Consider the following 20,016-nt stretch of genomic DNA (forward strand, 5'->3'; position numbering starts at 1 on the left):
TCTGACTCTTGATTTCGGCTCAGGTCATGATCTTGGGGTCCTAAGAACAAGCCCCTGCCCCCCCCCCCCCCCCCCCCCCCCCCCCCCCCTTTCCTTTGGGGCCCCCGTCCCCCTTCCGGGCCCCCAAAAACCCCCCCCCCCCCCCCCCCCCCCCCCGCCAGGGCTCCTCGCTCAGTGGGGAGCCTGTTCTCTCCCTCTCCCTTTGCCCCTCCCCCCACTCATCCTCTCTCTCTCTCTCTCAACTAAATACATCTAAAAAAATAAATAAAACCAACCTTCCAGGATCATTGTGAGAATTAAATAAGCAGACACATCTGCAGGTTCTTGCCCTCCTAGCACTTACTGCGGTGTGTTTAAAATGTTAAAAATTTGTTCCACAGGGGAACCTGCGTCTGCCTTTGGCTCAGGTCATGATCCCAGTGGGATGGAGCCCCATGTCAGGCTCTCGGCTCAGCGGGGAGCCTGCTTCTCCCTCTCCCTCTGCTGCTCCCCCTGCTTGTGCTCTCTCTCTGTCAAATAAATAAATAAAATCTTTTTTTTTTTTTTTAAGATTTTATTTATTTATTTGACACAGAGAGACACACAGAGAGAGCAAACACAAGCAGGGGGAGTGGGAGAGGGAGAAGCAGGCTTCCCGCCAAGCAAGGAGCCCGATGCGGGGCTCGATTCCAGGACCCCGGGATCATGACCTGAGCCAAAGGCAGACGCCTAACGACTGAGCCACCCAGGTGCCCCTAAATAAATAAAATCTTAAAAGAAAAAAAAATTTGTCCCACCAATATACCCCCAGCTCCTAAGATGTCTCTGGCGCAAAGGTGTGGGGAAGAGATAACATTTATAAAGCCCGCCGGGCTCACAGCTGATCCTCAATAAATTAAACACACACATATGTACGTGTTATACATACGTACACACCTGTAAGTACGTGTGTGTATAAATACAAGTGCATGTGTGTGTGTACGAAATTAGGAGGGGGAAAGAAGGACATTTGAGAGAACTCTCCCGGGGTGTGGGAGTCCTGTGGAATCAGCGCAGGCGGTGGTAGCGAGGATAACACTGTATTTGGAATCAGCGGCTCTGGATTCAAATCCAGTCTGGGCCCCACCCGCTCTGAGGCAGTGCCCAGGGATGTCTTACAGCCCATCTCTCTGGTTCATCTCCCTTTTCCTACTGGGTCGTCTAAGTAGCCTCAAATCCTTTCGGGAAAGATCTCCAACATAAAACACCAGCCGACTGAGGGTCTGATGCCTCTCTGAGCCTCCAGTCCTCATCGGTGAAAAGGGCACAAAGCAGCTGGGGTTTGGGGGGAGCCCTCTCTGAAAGCACCTGGCAACGCGGGGGCTTTTTACACCTATGGGGAAGGGCCGAGGCGCTGAGTTCGACCAGCATCAGCCCAGAAATACAGACCTGCCCAACGAAAAAGCCCTAAAAGGGAAGGCCACGTTTCAAGAAAATAAAGGTGGATTCCAGGCATGAGCTTTCCGCGGGGCAGGGGGACTTCCCCGCCCCCAGGTGCGCAGCCCGCGCCGCCCACCCCGGGCGCGAGGCGAGGGAAGCCGCGCTCTAGGACCCGAGGAGGAAGAGCTGCAGGGAGACGGTGCCTCCAGCGGGTGCTGCCGCGAGCGGCCGGCCGAGGGGGCTGGAAATGAAAGTAAAGCGCTCCGGAGCCACATGGACCGAGCTGCCGGGGCGGCGGCGCCGGGAGCAGGATGCGGCCGCCCGTAATTAAATAGCATTTACTCTTATTATTACTAATAATAATAACGTAATCATACCTCTAGTCATAGCATACCATTTATCGGGCTCGGCGCAGGCCCGCGGGGAGCGCAGCCCGGCCGAGGTGAGTGCTGCGCGCGGCCCGAGCCCGGCGGGGCAGAGGCCGGGGCCCGACTGGGTCCCGGCGGCCGGCGCGGGAGGGCTCAGGGGCGCCCGGGGGCCGCGCCGGGCCGGGAGGAGGCGCGGGGAGCCCTGGCCAGGCCGGAGCTGCGCGGGGCCACCCGCAAAGTGCATTTTGCAGAAATAAAGAAAGAGCCGCCAAATCCTCATTTCCTCCTTTTGGGGGCTCCCCCTCCCGGTCCCCGTTCCCTGCCCCAAAGTTTCAAAGTTGTGCGGCCGGGGGCACCTGCCGCTGGGTGATTTGGCCGCCCCTGCAGCTCCCAGGGGGGTGCCTCGGAATTTTCTTCCGTGGGGGGCTCCCGCCTCGGCGTCCGGAGCTTTGGGGTGCGCGGATGCTTTGCCGGCCCCCGCGAAGGGGGTCGAGGGGGCTGGCAGGGGCGTCTCTGGCAGCGCGCCCCTTCCTTTTGTGTGCGCCTTGGCCCCGCAGCGCCAAGAGTTGAAGGGACCGCAGCAAGGGCCGAGGACCGCGGCCGCCGACGGGTCGCCTGTGCCGGCTGCGGCGGCCACGCGAGCCCGGGGATCCGGGGCCTGCGGCCCGGCCCGGGGGGAGGGGGCGGCAGGAAAGGGGGGCGCGGTCTGGGCAGGGGGGCATTTCCGGTCGCGAGATCCATCCCTGGGCTCCGAGGCCTGAGCGGGGCGGGTCGTGGGGCTGGGAGCGCGCGGGGACTGGGGTGGGGGGAGGGCAGCTCCAGCGCCTGGGGGGCGCCCCCCGGAGATCGGCGCCCCGGAGTCACTGACCCAGGCCTCGGACCCTCCTCCCACCGTCAGCGGGTCTCAGGGACTCCCCCACCTTCCCTCCCCGGGCCTGCTCCCTCCTTTCCCCTCTTTCCCTTTAAAATCTCTCTGGCTCGGATGTTTATAAGGTGCCTGGTTTGGGGCTCTTTCACAGAGACAAAGCAGTTTTCCCAGGAGGAAAAAAAAAAAACAAAAAAACGTCGAAACGTTCCCTCTGCCCCTGATGGCTGTGGTGCCAACATGGCATCAATGGGGAAGAGTAGGGCCTGGGGCCAGGAAAGGGGGCTGGGGAGTCTGGGGCTGGAGAAGGGGGCTGGGCCTGGACTGGGGGACTGGGGGCCCATAGCAGCTTTGCCGGGGATTTCAGTTCTCTGGGGTTGCTCACAGAGACTTTGGTGTCTAGGTACTAGATTTTGAACCCCAACTTCTTACCATTTTCCTCAGCATCTGCAATTCATCCAGTCGCATGAAAATAGCAGAATGCAGATCCTTGGATTTTCACACAAATGGGATAATTATAGTACATTTAGCAACTGTTGGACACAAAATTCCAGCGGAATCTTTACTTCTACTACCAAGACTACTACTGTCCCTCTCTCCACATACAACCATACCCACCAAAGTCTTCTTTCCCCATTTGGACTTCCCGTAGAAATTGGACTGCGAGGGAGGAATGATGCCTGGCCAAAATGCTATTGTGGCAGGTTTGAGGCGTGGGGTACCTTAAGCTGGGAAGGAGAAACCTGTGTTGAGGAGGGATGAGATCTGAGGATGGGAGAGAGATTTTGTGGTTCCTGAGCTGGAACCAGGTTTGTGTTCCACGAGGCTGTGAATTCTAGGCTGTTGGCTTTTTGTTTGGGATGGACAATTAAGAATGCGGGTGTGGGTGGATTATTGGGGGCTAAGAAGCTCTGTGGGATGAGCTAGTCTCTAGGTATAAGAAAGTTAAGGCGTCAGTAGGTTTGGATTTGAGACTCTGAAAATAATAATCCCTTAAATAGAACTTTTTAGTGTATAACAAAAGGGCTTTCACATATGCCGGCTCATCTGCGCTCCATAGCAACCATGTCAGGTAGACATTATTCAATCCTCATTTTCCAGATGAGAAACCTGAGGCTTCTAGAATCGAGTGTCCCCCTGGAAAGTCACATAGCAGAGCTAGGATTCCCGCTTAGTTTTCAGACTCCAAATCTTCAGCCTTTCCCAGAGGCCTGGGCCGCCTTAGCAAGTTAGATTTTGAACGCCTTCTGTGAGCATGGTGAGATGCTGTGGGGCAGGCTTGGGGTTGAGTTTGTCACCTAGATTCTGGCTGGAAAGAGAAAGTCAACTCTAGTAGAACCCATGAGAGGACCAAGACATGCTCAGTACTGGAGTCAATGCAGTGGGAGGGAGCAGAAGAGAGAGCTCTCAGGGTAACCTGGAAAAGTTAGAAAAGGCTTCCTCCGGCAAGTGGATCTTGAGCTTGACAGAATGGGGAGGTTTGGCTGGGGGAGAGAAGAGGAAAGGAATTCCTGGGCTGGCCATAGTTGCTTCTGTGCCGGGAGGCTGACGGATATTCTGACTCTTACAGTGGTTCCATGAGGGGGTGGGCATTTTTATCTCCATTTCACAGATGGAAAAACTGAGGAATGCAGGATTCATGTGGCTGGCCCGATGTCAGCCAGCTGGATTGGAACCCAGGCGTATGTGACTGTTGAGTGTACTACATCAGGATTGGTGTCAGAATTGGCTCACCTCCATTTCAAATGTGTAGACAAAGAACAGAGACCAGGACAGTCTGATTTGGTAAATGCAATGGGGGTGGGGGAGTTTTACTGAACTCCCTTATATCCCAGGGCCTCACGGGGCTGGCCCAGTGAAAGGACTTAGGAGATTTCTGGAAGCATGCCTGGAGAAGGCAGAATGGTGGTGAAGGAGGACTGGGCTCTGAGTGTGGAATCTAAGTTCACTTCCTCAGTGCCTAAGGGTGCCTCGCTCGACATCTTGAAGGAGCTTGTCCTTTGGAAAGGAGAACGATATGGGTGATTGACCTGAGCTTCCCAAGGGCAGACACTGGGTCTGATTCACCCCCTGTGCCCCAGGCCCCAGTGGAGGTGCCGGGAGGACACATTCAGCCAACGTGTTGTCATATTGAATTATACTCCAGTGTAGGGGAGGAAGGGTGGTTTTTTTTTTTTTTTTGTCTCTGGGGTGAAGGTCTTCCTAGAAGTGCCATTTGAACATTTGGGAGGTGGGTTCAGAAAGGCCAGAGAATGGGCGCCTGGGTGGCTCAGTTGGTTAAGCGACTGCCTTCGGCTCAGGTCATGATCCTGGAGTCCCGGGATCGAGTCCCACATCGGGCTCCCTGCTCAGCAGGGAGTCTGCTTCTCCCTCTGACCCTCCTCCCTCTCATGCTCTCTGTCTCTCATTGTCTCTCTCGCAAATAAATAAAATCTTAAAAAAAAAAAATTTAAAAAAAAAAAAAAAAGAAAGGCCAGAGAAGGCATCCTGAGGAGAGGCAGTGAGCCGGGCAAAGGCAGGGCAGTGTGAAGAAGGAAGCGGCAGGTCATCTGGTCCTGCCACGAGTGGGGGACAGGCATGAGTTCACGTCCCTTGGGCTCTCTGGCCCCAAATTTCCCTTTCTAAAAATAAGCCCTGCGGTTTGATGGTGTGTGATGGTGACCTGTGGGGAGAAGCCCAGTGCCCGGGAATCAGGGCAGGAGAGTCAGATGAGAGGAACTACACGTGGAGGGGTTTTAAAATTTTTAATCATGTAGCCGTTACCTAAGCCAGCATTTCCTATAGCCCGGCCCTGTTGTGAGTGCTTTTTTCCTAGATGAGCTTCCTTAACCTTCACAGCAGCCGTACAGGGAAGCACTGTAATTGTCCCCATTTTACAGATGAAGAAACTGTCAAGGGAGGTTAAGTGGCAGAGCTGGAGAGCAGAGCCAGGCAGCCTGGCTCTTGAGTTGGCTCCGCGTGGGACTAGGGACTGGGAAGGACGGGGCGGAGGGAGTGACCAGGCGGGCAGTGGTAACTTCAGGTGGCAGAGGTGGAGGTGTCCTCTGAGGAAGTCTGGCTGCAAGCCGAAGCCGGAGCCTCAGGAGCCTCAGCCTGGGCTGATGAAGTGACTGCTACGTGTCAGCTCCCAGGAGCCCCCACAGAAGCCAGCTCCTTTCATCATGTTTAATGGCCCACAGAAAACGGGCTTGCTTTCCTTTCTCTGTCATCACCAGCTACGGGGCTCCTTCCTGCCTTATTTATTTCCCTAGGAAGTCTGTTTCTCGGCTAGCGCCCTGATGGCTTCTGCAGGGGTGTGAGCACCGTTTCCCCGTCAGGCTGCGGGGGCCACTGCTGCGTTCAGAAGCTGGCTGTGGCCGACTTCAGTCCAGCCGCGGGTCCCGGGCCCCCACCCCGAGCTGGATGGCAGCAGTGGCCGTTCGGGGCACCAGCCACCACGTACTTAAGGCTGCCGTGTGCCGGCCCTGTGCTTGGCACTTTCTGGGCCTTCTCTGCCTGAATCCACTCAACAACTCTCTGAGGCAGGAACGAGTTTTAGCAGCCCCATCTTGCAGATGAGGAGACAGGGTCCAAGATCACCAGCCTGTGGTGGAGCCGGGACTCAGGGGGTCAGAGGGGGCCAGGCATTTTGCACTCCCGAGCCCAAGGTCTTTGCCGCTCTGCAAGAGAGATGCCTTCAAGGTATTTTGTTTAGTCAGTCAGTCATCTCTGCGTCCAATGTGGGGCTCAAACTCACGACTCCGAGATCAAGGGTCGCATGCTCTACCGACTGAGCCAGCCAGGCGCCCCACGAGTTCTTTTAGTCTCCATGAAGCTCTTATCTCTCTGGAAATCTCAATTATCTATCATTTGTATTGTGCTTTGGCCCGTATTCTCATGAATCCTCTTGACACTCCTTTAAAAGGCAAGAAGTCCCTGTTTTGCAGAAGAAGAAAGTGGAGGGGTCACCCGCCCTCCAGCTCTTCCTACCCTGTCCACACTGTGACTTGGAAAGGGAAGGTCCCACATTCCCTGGGACTGAGAGCCATGTCTTCCGAAGTGCTGGGGACAGCCAGCGAGCATCCATTGATCACTTGCTGTGAGGGCTGCAGGGGAGGTTGAGGCTGACCCTGCTGGGGTTTACAGAGGTTCATCTATGCTTTTGTTCTCTGGAGCATTCGGTGTCATGCCCTGTCTGCCTGCAGGCAGAGGAACTTAGGGCAGGGAGTCCAAAGTCCTCAGTTTCATTCTCAGCTCCAGCACACACTAGCTGCGTGTTCTGGGGCACAATCATATTGTCACTCTTGGCCTCAGTCTCTTGTTCTGTGAAATGGCCTCACTGATTCAGTCCCATCTTCCCTGGGTGTGCTGTGAGACTCAAATGAAGAGAATTTGAAAACTATAAAGACCACTGGTGTGACAGCATGCTTATGGTGGCCATAACCTCCAGAATGTTCCTGAATCTTCTCCACTGCCTACCTTGATCTGGGCCCAGACCACTGCAGTAGCTTGCTAACACTTCTCCCAGCTTCCCCTCTTTTAATCTACCCTCAATGCAGCAGCCTGACGGATCTTCTCAAGATTTAAATGGGACTTTGTCACTCCTCTGCTGAAAAGCTTCCAGTGGCTTCCTGACACACACAGAATGCAATGCAGTGCTGACTCCCCAGTCTGGCCTGCAGGTAGCTTTCTAACCAGCCTTACCCGTCCCGTCGAAACTTGCTTCCTACTCGGCTTGCCCTCACTTCCAGTGCTGTAGTCACACTGGCCTTCTGTCTTTTCCTCGAACATGCCGAGTTTGTTCCCACCTCAGGGCCATTACCTTTGCTGGACCCTCTGCTGGTGCACGCTTACCTACCTTCTACGTTCCCATGGCGGGCTCCTTCTTGTTTCTCTTAAATGCCGCCTCCCCGAAGGGCCATCACTCCCTGCCACATTTCCGATTTCAGTTTGCTTGTAACTCTTCTCTGTAGCTTTACTTGTCATGTGCATTTAACATTGGCCTGTTTGTCTTCCCACGCCTGGACCTCATGTCCCACAAGGTCAGGGACTCTATTAACCTCCCTCCCCCAGCATGTAGCAGAGCCCCTGGCACATAAAGGTGCTCTGTGGTTATTTGTTGAATAAATGAGTAATAGTAGCGGGGTGTCCGGAAGAGCTCTTGCCAAAAAAGAACAGCCTAGATAGATAGAAACTGAAAAGGAATTGGTGTTGACTGATCAGAAAGCACTTACGGGGTAATTTTGTAAGTAGCCAGGTGCTGTATAACAGTATGGCTGCAGGAGAAACACAAATGTTTGATCTCCTCTTGGATACTGGGGTCAGGGGCATGCTGTGTACATTTTCAAAATCGTCTTGCAAGGTGGGTATATGATTAGCTCCATCTCCCAAATGACAAAACCGAGGCTCAGAGAGGTGCCCTCAAAGCTAGGGCGGGGCTGTGCTGGGATTGGAACCAGGTCTCCCGGACCCCTGGAGACAGAGTTGTGGGTTTGAACCCTTCCCATGCAGTGTGGCCCCCAAGTAGCCGTGAGTGGAAGACAAGAAAGTAAAAGCGCTTTGTAACCGGAGCTCTGCAGGTGGGGAGGGGTTATGCTCTGCCGATTGGTTTGGCTTAGAGTGGGGCCTTGGGGGAGGCCTGAGGGAAGTTTCCTGAACTTTGGTTTCTGTTCAAGGTAGCTAAAAGAAAACACACTGCAAGTTGCTGAGGCCTGTGGGCGGTCCATTTCTTGAGGTCATTCCTTGAGGTGGTTTCTGGGGGAGCCTGACGCAGTGTTAGTACCACTAGCTTTCTTCCTCAGCTGCTGGGTAGCCTTGGGCAGGTCAGAGACTCCCCAAGCCGCACTTCTGTTTGAGACTTTTTTTTTTTTTTTTAAAGATTTTATTTATTTATTTGACCGAGAGAGACAGCGAGAGGGAACACAAGCAGTGGGAGAGGGAGAAGCAGGCTTCCCACTGAGCAGGAAGCCCGATGCGGGGCTCCATCCCAGGACCCTGGGATCATGACCTGAGCTGAAGGCAGACACTTAACGACTGAGCCACCCAGGCGTCCCTGTTTAAGACTTTTTTTTCAAGCCTAGCTTTTCTGTGGGGAGTGGAGATAATAGCACCTGCCTTTGAGATTGTGGTAGGGATAAACATGATTCCTTAGGACAGGGCTTCTAAATTGTCTCTGCATTGCAGACCCGTTGGGCAGGCTGAGGGAGCCCATGAATACCTTTTCAGAATACTGTTTTTATTTTTTATTTATTTAAAAGATTTCATTTATTTATTTGAGAGAGAGCGAGCGAGCATGAGCAGGGGGAGGGGCAGAGGGAGAAACAGACTCCCCGCTGAGCACAGAGCCCGACACGGGGCTCGATCCTTGGAGGAGCCGAAATCAAGAGTTGGACACTTCACCAACTGAGCCACCCAGGTGCCCTCAGAATCCTGTTTTTAATTGCATAAAGTAAAATACACAGGATTGCAAAGGAAGCCAGTTCTCCTGAACTGTAGCTGGGCTCTTCTATCAATGCACTCACTGTAAAACAAGATCTGGCAGTGAGTCTAATCTAAGCGCCATAATTTTGAAGTTGTGACGAGCGGGAGCAGTATTTTGTTGTGCCGACAGTAGCTGAAATGTGACAGGGAAAGAGCTGCGATTTCTAGCACGGCACCACTGCGGCGTATTGCCTGCATTCGGAATTGAAGGGAATGCTAAATACCAGTAGGGGTTCGTGAAAAGAACTTGTAAATGTTTTTTCCCATCCCAGTTCATGGCCCTGAATTCTCGCCGTGGGCCCCAGGTTCAAAACCCTTGCCATAAAAGGTACATGACACCCAACACATAAGCCCCAGAAATGAGCCCAGACCCCTCCTCGACCTCCTTGGAGCAGAGGGTCCTCAGGTGGACAGACAGGGGGCACCAAGCCTCTGGGGAAGGGATCAATGCTGACCTGGAATTCTGACTAGTGAGGTCGAGGACGGTGGAATGGAACCTTTGCTGGTCTCTGAGCGAGCTGTGAGGGCCTGGCGAGTCAGGAGAAGTGTCAGGCATCTTTGGAGATGATGTAACCTCAGGTAGTGTTCACGTGGTGTGTGGCAAGTCTGCAGTCTGGACCGACTGCTCCTTTTCCATGAATCCTGGGGTACGGGAGGGCCAGGCAGGTGGAGTGGGGGATGAGGTTGGAGGCAGCCTGTGGGGATGGGGGAGGAAGCACCTCTGAGTTGGGAGGTGAGAGTGTGTGGGCTCCAGAGCCCAGCTGCCAGGGTTCAAGTTCCCACTCTGTCACTTACAACCTGTGTGGCCCTTGGAGGTTAGTTTACCTCCTTGTGCCTTGGTCTCCTCATCTGTAAAATGGGGATGATAATAGTACCTTCTTATGGGGTGTTGTGAAATTTTTTAAAGATTTATTTTTTAAAGATCTATTTAAATAAAGATTTATTAATTTGAGAGAGAGAGAGAGAGAGTGGGGAGGGGCAGAGGGAGAGAGAAATGTTAGCAGACTCCTTGCCGAGCTCAGAGCCCAGTGCAGGGCTCCATCTCACAACCCTGAGATCATGACCTGAGCTGAAACCAAGAGTCGGACGCTTAACTGACTGCGCCACCGAGGGGCCCAGAGAATTAAGTATTCTATTTAAAATTCTTACCAGGTAGGGCGCCTGGGTGGCTCAGTTGGTTAAGCGACTGCCTTCGGCTCAGGTCATGATCCTGGAGTCCCCGGATCGAGTCCCACATCAGGCTCCCTGCTCGGCGGGGAGTCTGCTTCTCCCTCTGACCCTCCCCCCCTCATGCTCTCTCTCTCTCAAATAAATAAATAAAATCTTTAAAAAAAAAAAAAAAAAAAAATTCTTACCAGGTAAGAGAAAAACCTTAATAAAGGATTGAAATCAGCATCTTCACTGCTCCTGTGTGCGGCCCAGAGATGAATCGGGTGCAGCTTCTTCCTTCACGGGGCTCATAGTTTAGGGAGAGATGGGGACATAAGCACGCACTGTTGGTTAACTAGGGTAAGTGCAATGGTTGTGGTGAGCTTCGGGTGCTGCGTTAGGCTGGGGGTTGGGGAAAGAGTCTTCCTGCTAGAGAAGCCACCTCAGCTGGGCTTTAAAGAAGCACCGGGCGCTAGCTGGGGTGGGAAGGAAGCAGTGGGTGTGAGGGTTGTTCCAGACAGAGCGGGCGGCTTGGGTCTGACATTGTCAGCGGGTAAGCTTCCAGGCCAGCCATGGGGCTGGAGGGGAGGCCAGGCACTCCCTACAGTACTGTGTGTCCGGGATGAGCAGCTTGGCCTTTGTCCTTCTGGTAGTGGGTGTCATGAAGGTTTTGTTTGTTTTTCAACTTTTTTCCACAGGAAGTAGCAAAAATAGTAGAGTTCCCTTTACGCAGCTTCCCCTGATGATGGTATATAGGGGTATCAAAACCAGAAAATCGGTACTGGTACGTTAAGAGCCTATAGAGCTTACTCAGTTTTCACCTTAAAAAAAAAAAAAAACAACTGCATTCATCTGTGTGTGTGCATGTGTGCACCTGGAAGGGTTTTGAGCAGGGGAGTGACATTGATATATGTGTTGGACAAATATCCTCGACCACCAAATGGCAGCAGATTGGAGGGGGCTTGTTGGAGGCTGTTGGCAGGAGAAGCTGAGGGCCTGGGAGCTGTGGTCATGGAGATGGTGGGAGGAGCTGCAGAGTGGAGAACTGTTTCAGAGGTAAAGGTGGAAGGAACTGGGGACTGAGAACAGGATGGCAGTTGGAGCTATGACTGGAGTTTGGGGGAAATGGAGGAGGAGGAGGAGCAGGGGAGATGCTGCTGAGTTAAGTTTGGAATACGGTTAAGTTGGAGGAGCACCCAACTGGGATGGGCACCAGGGAGGACTTTCTGGGCACGGAGGCATCCGAGCTGGGTCTTAACAGATGAATAGGAGTTGGGTAGGTGCGTGTGTGAGGAGAGGGCATTCCAGGTAGAGGGCCCAGGATTTGGAAAAGCATGGAGGTCCTAAGTAGCCTGTGTGTTGGACATCTAGGTAGCACCACTCAGAGGGTAAGAGACATGAATATGAAATATTGGGGAGGGGGCAAGCCTGGCGGGAGGAACAGATTTGTGAGTCATCGACATGACTCATGAGATCATGAAACGTAAGAGCTCATCTGGGGAGAGCATGCAGAGTGAGGAGAGCAGGAGCACTGTCCCTTAAACGGAAGCTTGGACGCATTGGTCTTGAGACCTGGGCAGAGGAAGAAGAACTCCTAACAGAACAGGACCGATCAGAGAGGTGTGAGAAGGACCTGGCAGTTGCAGCCAAGAGTCCCGAAAAAGGCGAGTGACAAACTGTCCCTCTGCTGGACTCAGCAACCAGGAGGTCCCTGGGATGGGGAGGACCCTTGGCAATCATCTTTGGTGGAGTGGAAGGGGGGCTGCTGAGATTTGGGGATTGGAGTATGTAGAGATGGAGCATGGAGTATGGGGAGAATGGAGTATGGGGAGGTGAGGATGTAGAGACTGTAGACTACTATTTCACAAAATGTGACCAAGAAAAGGAGGAGAGGTTGTGCATTATTCAGAAGGGGATTCAGGATCAGGGGAGGGAATTATTTGGGGGTGGGGGAGACTTGAGCATGATGACAGGTTGAGGGGTCCTAGGGCTGGGTCTGATTGCTTAATGGGCAACAGAGATGGTGATGTGTGTGGGCCCCGGGGCCAGGCTGATGGGATTTAAATCTGAGCTCTACCATGTGCCAGCTGTGTGACCTTGGGGAAGTCACGTAACTTCTCTGTGCCTCTCTTTTCTCCTCTGCAAAATTCGGATGATAGGCTATCTCACAGGGTGTGCTGGAAGGTATCATGTATAAAGAGATCATGACATGCCAAAAAGAGAGAGAGATCATGCTAGCCCCTGGCACGTGGTAGCCCCTCAGCAAATGTTACTATTATTATTACTTGATTATTTCAGTGTCCATTTTTTTTTTAATTTATTCAACTCATTCATTCTTATCTATATAATGCCTGGGTTGGATGAATTGATTCATTGATCCATTTCTTTTACCACCATTAATGGGGCACTTGCTCTGCACCAAGGACGGGGCCTAGGCGTTGAGATTTTGAAGAGGCTGGTGCAGTCCCTTCCTGGTCTGATGAAGATCTGAATCTCTGAAATTCTGTCATCATCAAACTCTTCTCAAAAGTGAGGGAAAAGGGGCGCCTGGGTGGCTCAGTCGGTTAAGCGGCTGCCTTCAGCTCAGGTCATGATCCCAGGGTCCTGGGATCGAGCCCCGCATTGGGCTCCCTGCTCGGCGGGAAGCCTGCTTCTCCCTCTCCCACTCCCCCTGCTTCTCCCTCTCCCACTCCCCTTGCTTGTGTTCCTGTTCTCGCTATCTCTCTCTCTGTCAAATAAATAAATAAAATCTTTTTTTTTTTTTAAGATTTTATTTATTTATTTGAGAGAGAGAGAGAATGAGAGACAGAGAGCATGAGAGGGAGGAGGGTCAGAGGGAGAAGCAGACTCCCTGCCAAGCAGGGAGCCCGATGCGGGACTCGATCCCAGGACTCCAGGATCATGACCTGAGCCGAAGGCAGTCGCTTAACCGACTGAGCCACCCAGGCACCCAATAAATAAAATCTTAAAAAAAAAAGTGAGTGAAAAAAAAGAAAAAGAAAAAATATGCTTCCATCATGGTTTTCAGGTCAGTGGTTTGGTCTTTCTCCTGGAAGAACAGCCCATGGACACTTGGGCAGACCTGGAAACACTGGGTTTGAAACCAGGCTTCTGGTTCCCACTTGGCCTCTGCCCTACCAGGTTGGCCTCAAGTCAGTCATCTCATTTTGTATTTTAGATTACAAGGTTAATACTTGCTCTGTGCAAAAAGTCCAAATCATGCTGAGGTCCATAAAGCAGAAAGTGTTGTGTGTCCTGTTGCCCCTTGGCAGATCCCAGTCCCCAGAGAGAACCAGTTAGATTGGAGACTACCTTTCAAACGTCCTCTTGATGTAAACACACACTGCACACAGATGTGATCATACAACACAGAATGTTGTGGAATCTGCTGCTTTTTTTTCTTTCTCAGCTATGAATGGCGGCATCTCCATGACAAGGCATGTAATAGATTGAATAGCTGCATTGCATTCCATGGTAGGGTATACTACACCTCAGTGGATTAATTCTCTGCTGGTGGACATTAAAGTTCCTTCTAGTTTTTCACTCTTAAAAAAAAATACATCCTGTACAAATACAACTGAGTGCTTGTACAAGGATTTTAGTAGATTAAATTCTTGGAAGTGAAGTTTCTGGGTCAAAAGGAAAGGGCGCTTTATCATGTTGAAGGCTTTAGGCTGCAAGTAACCGAATTCCTACCTCAAAACGGGAGTTTATTATAATTTCACGTGATAAATGAGGCAGAGCAGTTCCAGGATCAGCTAATTTAGGGGTCAGACACATTCAACGGCTTTGGTCTGTCTCTCTGCCCCGCCATCGCCAGTGCGTGCGTCCCACGACACGCTGTCATACAGCGGCAGGAAAGGAATTACGGCTTCGGTCCTTTTTTAAGTGTGAAGAAAACCAGAAACCCCTTGGCAGACTTCCCCTCCTCTCTCATTGGCCGGGATGATGTCATGTGCCCTTGCCTAGTCCAATCACCGGCAAGTAAAAGGACCAATGTGATTGGCTGAGTCCAGTGCAGGTTCAGCGGAATGACTGGGAAGGGAACAGTCTGGGGGCTGTGCTGGGGAGGATGACGGGCGACTGGCTGCCTTGCTCTTTTTGGTGGATGTTGCCACACTGCTTCACGGAAATGCTGCCAGTCCACGCGCGCAGTGTCCTTGTGGCATTGGAGAGTGCCCACGCCTCTGCCTGCATGAACCAGGCTGGCCAATCACAGTAGTCTCAGAGGGGCAAAGGGGCGTCTTGTTTATCCTGTGGTTCTTTTATCAGTGAGTTCGAGTGTCTTTTCTTCATGACTCGTAGTTCCTGTGGATTTCCTGTTTATGTTCTTTGCGCCTCTTTTTAAGTAATCATAATGATCCTACAATAGTCATGGTTGATATTAAGTGCTTATTCCAGGCCTGGCATCTCACTGAATCTTCACAACAACCCCGTAAAGAAGGTATTAGTATTCTTGGGGCGCCTGGGTGGCTCTGTGGGTTAGGCATGGGACTCTTGATTTCGGCTGGGGTCATGCTCTCGGGGTGGTGGGATCAAGCCTGGAGTTGGGACTTTGACTTTGACTCCCCGCTCTGCTTCTCCCTCTGCTCCTCCCCCATTCACGCGCTCAGGCCCACTCTCACTCTCTATCAAGTAAATAAATAAAATCTTTTAAAAAGAAGAAGGAGGTACCAGTGTCCCTGTTTTAGAGATGAGGGAAGTGAAACACGAGAAATGAAGCAACTTGTGTACAGTTACTAAGGAACAGGGCTTGGATTTGAACTTGCTTGTGAACCTGGGTATGTGGTCCCATACTGTGCTGCCATGCTGAGGGAATTGTTTCTTGCTGGTTCCTTAATTCATGGCTATATTTCTGGGAAGAGCCATTTGAGATTTGAGGTAAGTCTAGCTTGAAATTCCCAAATTATAAGAACATGGACCTAGAGGAGGGAAGAGGGGACAGCCCCGCCTGGCAGCGGGATCCTGGGGGAGTCTTGGGCCTGTTTTCTCCTTGGACTTTTTTCCTTCCTTCCTTTCTTCTTCTTTTTTTTTTCCTTGCACTTTTTTCTTTAAAAAGAGATAAGATTTGTTTGATTTACATGCTTCTTGCTTTTCCACCAGGTGCAGTGACCAAGCATGCCCCACCCCTATCCTCACCCTCAAGGAACTCATCTCCCTCTTCAGCTGAGAACAAATGCTCTTTTAACCACTGTCTCAGTCTGTTGGGGATGCTATAAGAAACTACCGTAGACTGAGTGGCTTAAACAACAGAAATTTATTTTCTCACAGGTCAGGAAGCTAGAAGGCCGGGATTAAGGTGCTGGCAGATTCAGTTTCTGATGGGAACTCTCTTCCTGGCTTGCAGATGGCTGCCTTCTTGTTGTGGCCTCATCTGACCTTTCCTCCCTGTGTGGGCAGGGAGAGAGGGAGAGCTCTCTGGTGTCTCTTCTAATAAAAACACTAACCCTGGGATGCCTGGGTGGTTCAGTCAGGTAAGCGGCTGCCTTCGGCTGAGGTCATGATCCCAGGGTCCTGGGATCAAGTCCCGCATCGGGCTTCCTGCTCGCGGGGAAGCCTGCTTCTCCCTCTGCCTGCAGCCCCCCCTGCTTGTACTCTCGCTCACTCTCTCGCCCATGCTCTCTCTCTCTAGCAAATGAATAAATAAAATCTTTAAAAAAAATAAAAAAATAAAAACACTAACCCTATCAGACTATGGCCCCACCCTATGACCTCATTTAACCTTAATTACCTCCTTTGAGGCCCTATTTCCAAAGTCATAAAGGGGGTTAGGGCTTCAACATATGATTTTGGGGGGACACAAACATTCAGTGTATAAATTCTGACCCTTGCCCCCCCCAAATTCATGTTCTTATCAGATGCAAAATACATTCATTCCATCCCAACAGCCCCCAAAATCTTAACTCATTCGCATCAACTCTAAAGTCTAAAGTCCCAAGTCTCATCTAAATATCCAAATCAGGTCTGGGCGAGACTGGAGGCAGATTCATCCGGAGTAAATTCCTCTCCAGCTGTGAACCTGTGAAACCAGACAGGTTATGTGCTCCCAAAAATCAATGGTGAGACAGGCAAAGAATAGACATTCCCATTCCAAAAGGGATCATTCAGAAAGAAGAGAGAAGTGACGGGCCCAAGCAAGTCTAAAACCCACTGGGGCAAATTCCATTTGATTTAAAGGCTTGAGAATCATCTTTGACTTGCTGTTCCTCCTTGCTGGCCCACCGGAGTACAGCACCCCCCCCCCCACAGCTCTGCCAATGGGTCACCCCCCCCCAGCTCTGAAAAGGAATTGGTGGCCCCATCAAGGCAGCTCTGATGATCTGTGACTCAGGGTCAAACTTCCCTTTTCTTGAAGGATAAAGCATGTTTGCCTCCAAAGAGCTCTATGGTCCAGTCCTGTAGAATCCAAGAAGTCCAGCAGCTTTCCTGCATTCTGTCATCCAGTTTTCTCTGTCCCCTCTGGTTCTAACTGGTAGTGTTTCTGCTGCTATAATCCCATCTCTATTTCTGACTTCTGCTGATAGCTGAGTTGATATGTGGTTCATACCCATACTCATCTCCTTGTCAAATGGTTGTTCAGCCACATCCTTAGTGTTCTCTTCAGGACACATGTCCTCATTTTTTTGCGATAAGGATAGGCTGAGCATTTTCCAGTTCTTCAAGTTCTGATTCCTTTTGTTTAACAATTCCTTCTTCGGTTCATCTCTTTTCTCTCAAGTTTTACTATAAGCAGTAAGGAGGACCCATGCCACACATTCCATACTTTGCTTAGAAATCTCTGCTGGAGGGCCTGGGTGGCTCAGTCGTTAAGCGTCTGCCTTCGGCTCAGGTCATGATCCCAGGGTCCTGGGATCGAGCCGCTCGGCGGGAAGCCTGCCTCTCTCTCTCCCACTCCCCCTGTTTGTGTTCCTGCTCTCGCTGTGTCTCTCTCTGTCAAATAAATAAATAAAATCTTTAAAAAAATAAAAAAAAAAGAAATCTCCTCTACTTAGGGGCACCTGGGTAGCTCAGTCATTAAGCATCTGCCTTCAGCTCCCGCTCCCCCTGCTTGTGTTCCCTCTCTCGCTGTGTCTCTCTCTGTCAAATAAATAAAATCTTTAAAAAGAAAAAAAAAGAAATCTCCTCTGCTTAGGGGCCCCTGGGTAGCTCAGTTGGTTAAGCGTCCGACTCTTGGTTTCGGCTCAGGCCATGATCTCAGGGTCGTGGGATCGAGTCCTGTGTCGAGCCCTGTGACGGGCTCCATGTTGAATGTGGAGTCTGCTTGAGATTCTCTCTGTCCCTCTCCCTCTCCCTCTGCCCTGCCCCCCACTTGTGCTTGCTCTCTCTGTCTCAAATAAACGATTAAAGCTCTTAAAAAAAAAAGAAATCTCTGCTAAATAACCAAAGTCAGACGCTTAACCGACTGAGCCACCCAGGCACCCCAGCTTGGCACATTGTTAACGAGGCTGTCCGATGCCCATCTCCCCACGCCCTTTGAACCCAGGCTCCAGGATCACTATGTGGCCTTGAACAACTTTCCTAGCCTCTTGGAGCACTATTTTCCTGCCTGACGGGGTTGTGGTGAAACTTAAATAAATAGCGTTTATTTAATGATGACTCGTTTTCATGTAGGACAAAGCCAGACACAGAGCTGCTTTTTTGTTCAAAACCTCCTGTGACGGGGCACCTGGGTGGCTCAGTCGTTAAGCGTCTGCCTTTGGCTCAGGTCATGATCCCAGGGTCCTAGGATCGAGCCCCGCATCGGGCTCGCTTCTTCGCGGGAAGCCTGCTTCTCCCTCTCCCACTCCCCCTGCTTGTGTTCCCTCTCTCGCTGTCTCTCTCTCTCAAATAAATAAATAAAATCTTTATAAAAATAAAAACACCTCCTGTGACTTCTCATCTTACTTAGGGGGAAGCCACAGTCCTTGCCCCACAGACGAGACCATATGTATGGTCTTCCCTGCTAATCTCTCTGAGCTGCCCATCCTCCACTCTCCCCACTGCCCACTCTGCTCTGTCCACACTGGCCTCCGTGCTCTTCCTCAAATACACCAATCAGTCTCTGCCTCAGGATCTTTGCACTCACTGTTCCTTCTGCCCGAACGCTTTTCCCCACACGGCTTGCTCCTCCATCATTTCGATCTCTGTTCAAATGTCAAGAAGGCCTTCCCTGAGTCCCCTATATAATTATAGCATCCTGTCACTCTATCACCTTATTTTTTCCTTCACTATATGTATCCCTCCTGTGTTCCATTATGCATTTATTTGTCATATCTCTCCTCCAACCAGAACAGACACTCTGAAAGAGGAGAGATTTTGTCACCTTTGTTAATTGCTAAATCCCCAGGGTCTAGAACATTGAAGGAATCCCTTAAGAGCTCGATGCACAGGTGGATGGATGGATGGGTCCACTGAAGCTCCTTTTTCTTCATGTTGTAGAGTGCCCCTGCCGCCTGGTTTCCCAGCTGGACGGTGAGCCCTTCGAGGGCAGGGATCTTGTTTCTGTCGTGGCCGAGTCCCCTGCACCCAGAGCAGGACTTGGCCCAGCGGAAAAGCCACTCACAGTTAATGACAGAATTGAGGGCATGGTTGTGCTTTGCCCACTTCCCCCAGCTCACCCAGGGCCACTGTCTGGCAGACTCTCTGGTTTTCCTTTCTAGACGGTGTGCTTTATACTTTACCTGCCCTTCCATCCGGGCATCTGGCACTTAGCAAGTGCTCTGTAGTTTGTTTTCTGGGATGGGCACGGCTGGGCAAAGCCAGATCTGGTACCAGACTACGCAGCTGTTTGGGTGGTCTGTGCCCTTCCTGTCGTTAGCAGGGATCACTGGAGCTACCAGCAGAAGGCCCTTCGATCAAGGGGAGGTAAGCCCAGTATCTGGTGCACGGTGGGCACCCAGGAAATGTGGGTTTCCTTCCCTTGCTGCCACCTGACCCTCTGGCTTTCTCCTAGCTGTGGGCCAGGCCTGACCCCTGTTGGCAGGCTCGGAGTGGGTTGGGGCCTGGGCTTCCCCATCATAGCTGCGCAGATTGCAGGATGCCACAGGGAATTGGGGGGTTCAGATCAGTCTCAGTGCACATGTTTCTGGACAGGTGTCCTGTAAGAACTGTCCCTTCTCTCCCAAGCTACCCAAGAAACCTTCATTCTCCTTCACATCCAGCTCAAGGAGCACCTCCTGCAGAGCCTTCCCTGGCTTCCCCCAATGGACGCACCTCTCCTTCCTCTCAGGCCCCAGGCCCTTTGCACCCACTACTAGCCTGCACCACAGCTGGTGGCTTACCTGTCTTTTCCCTCCCGCTGGACCAGGAGTTCCTGGAGGGCGGGGCTGGGCCTGAGCTACCAATTCGTTTTGTATCTCCCCTGCCCCCATGCCTAGCACTGAGTAGGAAGGTCATGGATGTTGGTTGGACTGAATTATACCCTGGCTTTCTGGGGCTATCTCTGCCCTTGGCACGAGGAGACTAACTCAATACATTACGGGAGTCAGAAAAATCTTCCCAAAGGAGGGGGGGATGGTGGTTTCCTCTGCATCCTGGGCCCCCATAAGACTGGGCTTCCAGCTTGGTGTTACTTTGTATTACTGAGAATTTTAGCAGTGGTTGTACTCTTACTGGGGAGGGGGTGTCTGAAGGCCTGAGGCATATGCATCTCTACTGGGCATCCCTAGTTTATTATGGCCGATCTTGCACGTGGTGGTACTCTTTCTTTAAGCATCACTAGGACCCAGCCCCTTGGGGCAGCCCTACCAACCTCTACCAGCCTGGCAGCATTGCTTATGAGATGAAATCTATTTGCCA

The 20,016-nt window shown here is 51.7% G+C and overlaps 1 protein-coding gene across 5 annotated transcripts in view; it reads left to right on the plus strand.

Annotated features, from left to right (window-relative positions):
- Positions 1-1,276: 1,276 nt before the first annotated feature.
- The window catches only part of ZC3H7B (zinc finger CCCH-type containing 7B), a 56,347-nt gene continuing 37,607 nt past the window's right edge, over positions 1,277-20,016 (plus strand). Inside the window, exon 1 of one of the 5 annotated variants that reach the window (XM_032416802.1) lies at positions 1,277-1,721. In XM_032416802.1, coding sequence (XP_032272693.1) covers positions 1,710-1,721 — 12 coding nt within the window. In that variant the 5' untranslated portion in view covers positions 1,277-1,709. Of the gene's footprint in view, positions 1,841-20,016 lie in introns of all 5 variants that reach the window. The other 4 variants (XM_032416804.1, XM_032416805.1, XM_032416803.1 and 1 more) reach the window with 4 other exon arrangements.

Source organism: Phoca vitulina, unplaced genomic scaffold (genome assembly GCF_004348235.1).
Source record: "Phoca vitulina isolate PV1807 unplaced genomic scaffold, GSC_HSeal_1.0 scaffold19, whole genome shotgun sequence".
In the NCBI taxonomy this organism is placed as follows: domain Eukaryota; kingdom Metazoa; phylum Chordata; class Mammalia; order Carnivora; family Phocidae; genus Phoca; species Phoca vitulina.